Genomic DNA, 2,111 nt, shown 5'->3' with positions numbered 1-2,111 from the left:
GGTCGGGCCCCAAGGCCCCACACAGTTGTACCGGGGAGGCCCATGGGTCTTTGGCACCAGCGCTCCCTGTCCCGCTCCGGAGTGAATCCAGCCCAGCCAGCCCCTTGCGGGAGGCTTTCCGAGTGTACAGACAACCACACCGGCCGCCTTCGCCGAACAAGGAGCCATTGATAGGTCACCTGGCCAAGCTGCTGCCCTCAAGGGCCAGCCAAGCTGAGGCTGCTCCAGGCCTTGGCTCCCTCCTTCCCCCAGTCTGTCCAGGGGAGGGCTCCAAATCCCACCCAAGGGCAGCCCTTCTCCCTGTCACCCAACCCCTTCCCATGTCCTGCCTGGGCCTGGGGCGTTGGGCGTTGGTTTCTGGCTGGAGTTCCCCTGGATTTTCAGCCTGGTCTGTAAAGGCCCAGTCAGCCGCTGACACCTGCCCCCACACAGCTCTTGTTCTGCCCTGGGAGCAGGCCTGGACTAGGTCTACACGGAACCCACTGCAGCGACTCCCCACCACTGTGGTAAACCCCCCCCCCCCCCCGCCCAAGAGGCAGTGTCTGCATGGGGACACGGGGCAGCCCAGCTACAGAGAGCACAGGGAGGGACCAGCTGAGTTCTTTCCCCCCACGGGGTCACCATGGAGGGTGAAGGAGGAAACCGAGGCAGGCATGGGAATCATATGTTACAGACGCTGCCCGAGACCCAACACCCCAGCAGGGACTGGTGCGGGACACCTCTGTCCCGCTTGGCTGGACTCCCCTGGGCTCCAGAGTCCTGCCAGATGCCACCACCCCCTGGCACATTCACCCCCTCCTTTAAAGATTAACCACTTCACGCTCCCACCCCGCGCAGGAGCAGCCTGGGAACAGGCTGGAGCCCCTTTCTGCTCTGGAATCCAGCACGCCTGGGCTCTCCACCATGACCTTGTGCCTCAGTTTCCCACCCCACCTCTAGACTGTAAACTCCGGGTCTCTCACCGGCTCCCCTTGCCTCCGAACTCCCTCAGTCCTTGGCCTGGGAACCCTTTCCCCTGAGGCATTTGGCTGGTGCCGTCCCGCAGCCATGGAGCTGGATCGGTCAGCTCTGCCAGCGTCACCCCACAACTGCCCCGGGCAGAGAGGGGAGCGGGGCCAGCTCCAGAGTTGAGCCAGCGCTTCCCACGCCCGTAGGATTGTGTAAGAGAAGCACCCAGAGGCTGGACTCTGCACTGCGCCAGGTGTGACCCAGACCCCGCCTCAGCCACCACCCGACAGCTCCCGGCACACCAGGGCCCTGAGCTCCACAACCCCCCCTGCCCCTCTCCCAGCATTGGGTGAGGCCCATTATAATGCGCAGACCCATCCCCAAAGAGCCTCCAATCCAGACAAGGCAGGAGGAGAAACTGAGGCACAGAGTGAGGCTGCCATTGACCCAGGGTCACCCAACAACTCACCCCCCACACACTCTTCCCAGCCCCTTACCTTGGCCTGGCCAATCTCAAACTTCTCCTCCGGCGGGTAGATGACCGGGGTCTCTGGGCGGCTGGTCCGGATGAAGCAGATGCCCTAGGGAGCAGAGGTGGCGGCAGAGGAGCCAGGCAAGGCAGGTCACAGGCAGGCTTAGAGCTTGGTGCCAACAGGCAGCTGACCCCCAGCCACAGGTGGGGCTCTGTGATCCCACACACATTCGGGCAGGTCTCCCAGGACCCTGGGCTCACCCTGCTCCCATAGATTAGAGGGCAGGGGGGTAACAGACCTGGACTGGGTGACCCAGGAGAGCTTCCAGGCCGAGCTATCGACAGCTGCCCCCCCAAACACATGCAACACCCCACCCAGGACAGCTGCAGGATTCCCAGCTTACCACCACGCCGTCAAGTGACCGGCAAAGTGATGCTACAAGGGGAGGAAATCCAAGGTCGCACGGGTCCGATGATAGAACCCAGGAGTCCTGGCTCCCAGCCCCCCCTGCTCTGACCCACCAGCCCCCCTCCCCTCCCCGAGCCAGGGAGAGAACCCAGGAGTCCTGGCTCCCAGCGCCCCCTGCTCTGACCCACCAGCCCCCCTCCCCTCCCCGAGCCAGGGAGAGAACCCAGGAGTCCTGGCTCCCAGCCCCCCCTGCTCTGACCCACCAGCCCCCCCTCCCCTCCC

The 2,111-nt window shown here is 64.5% G+C and overlaps 1 protein-coding gene across 1 annotated transcript in view; it reads right to left on the bottom strand.

The window, feature by feature from the left end:
* Positions 1 to 1,253: 1,253 nt before the first annotated feature.
* Positions 1,254 to 2,111, bottom strand: part of LOC112108173 (transketolase-like protein 2) — a gene marked incomplete at its 5' end in the record, with an annotated part of 4,827 nt that continues 3,969 nt past the window's right edge. Inside the window, one exon of the mRNA XM_026663409.2 lies at positions 1,254 to 1,529. Within this exon, the coding sequence (XP_026519194.1) occupies positions 1,308 to 1,529 (222 nt within the window). The remainder of the gene's footprint in view (positions 1,530 to 2,111) is intronic.

Source organism: Terrapene carolina, unplaced genomic scaffold, assembly GCF_002925995.2.
Source record: "Terrapene carolina triunguis isolate 2854851 unplaced genomic scaffold, T_m_triunguis-2.0 Scaffold33514, whole genome shotgun sequence".
Lineage (NCBI taxonomy): Eukaryota > Metazoa > Chordata > Testudines > Emydidae > Terrapene > Terrapene triunguis.
The sequence above is the reverse complement of the archived record's forward strand: the minus strand, read 5'-3'. Positions and strand labels throughout refer to the sequence as shown.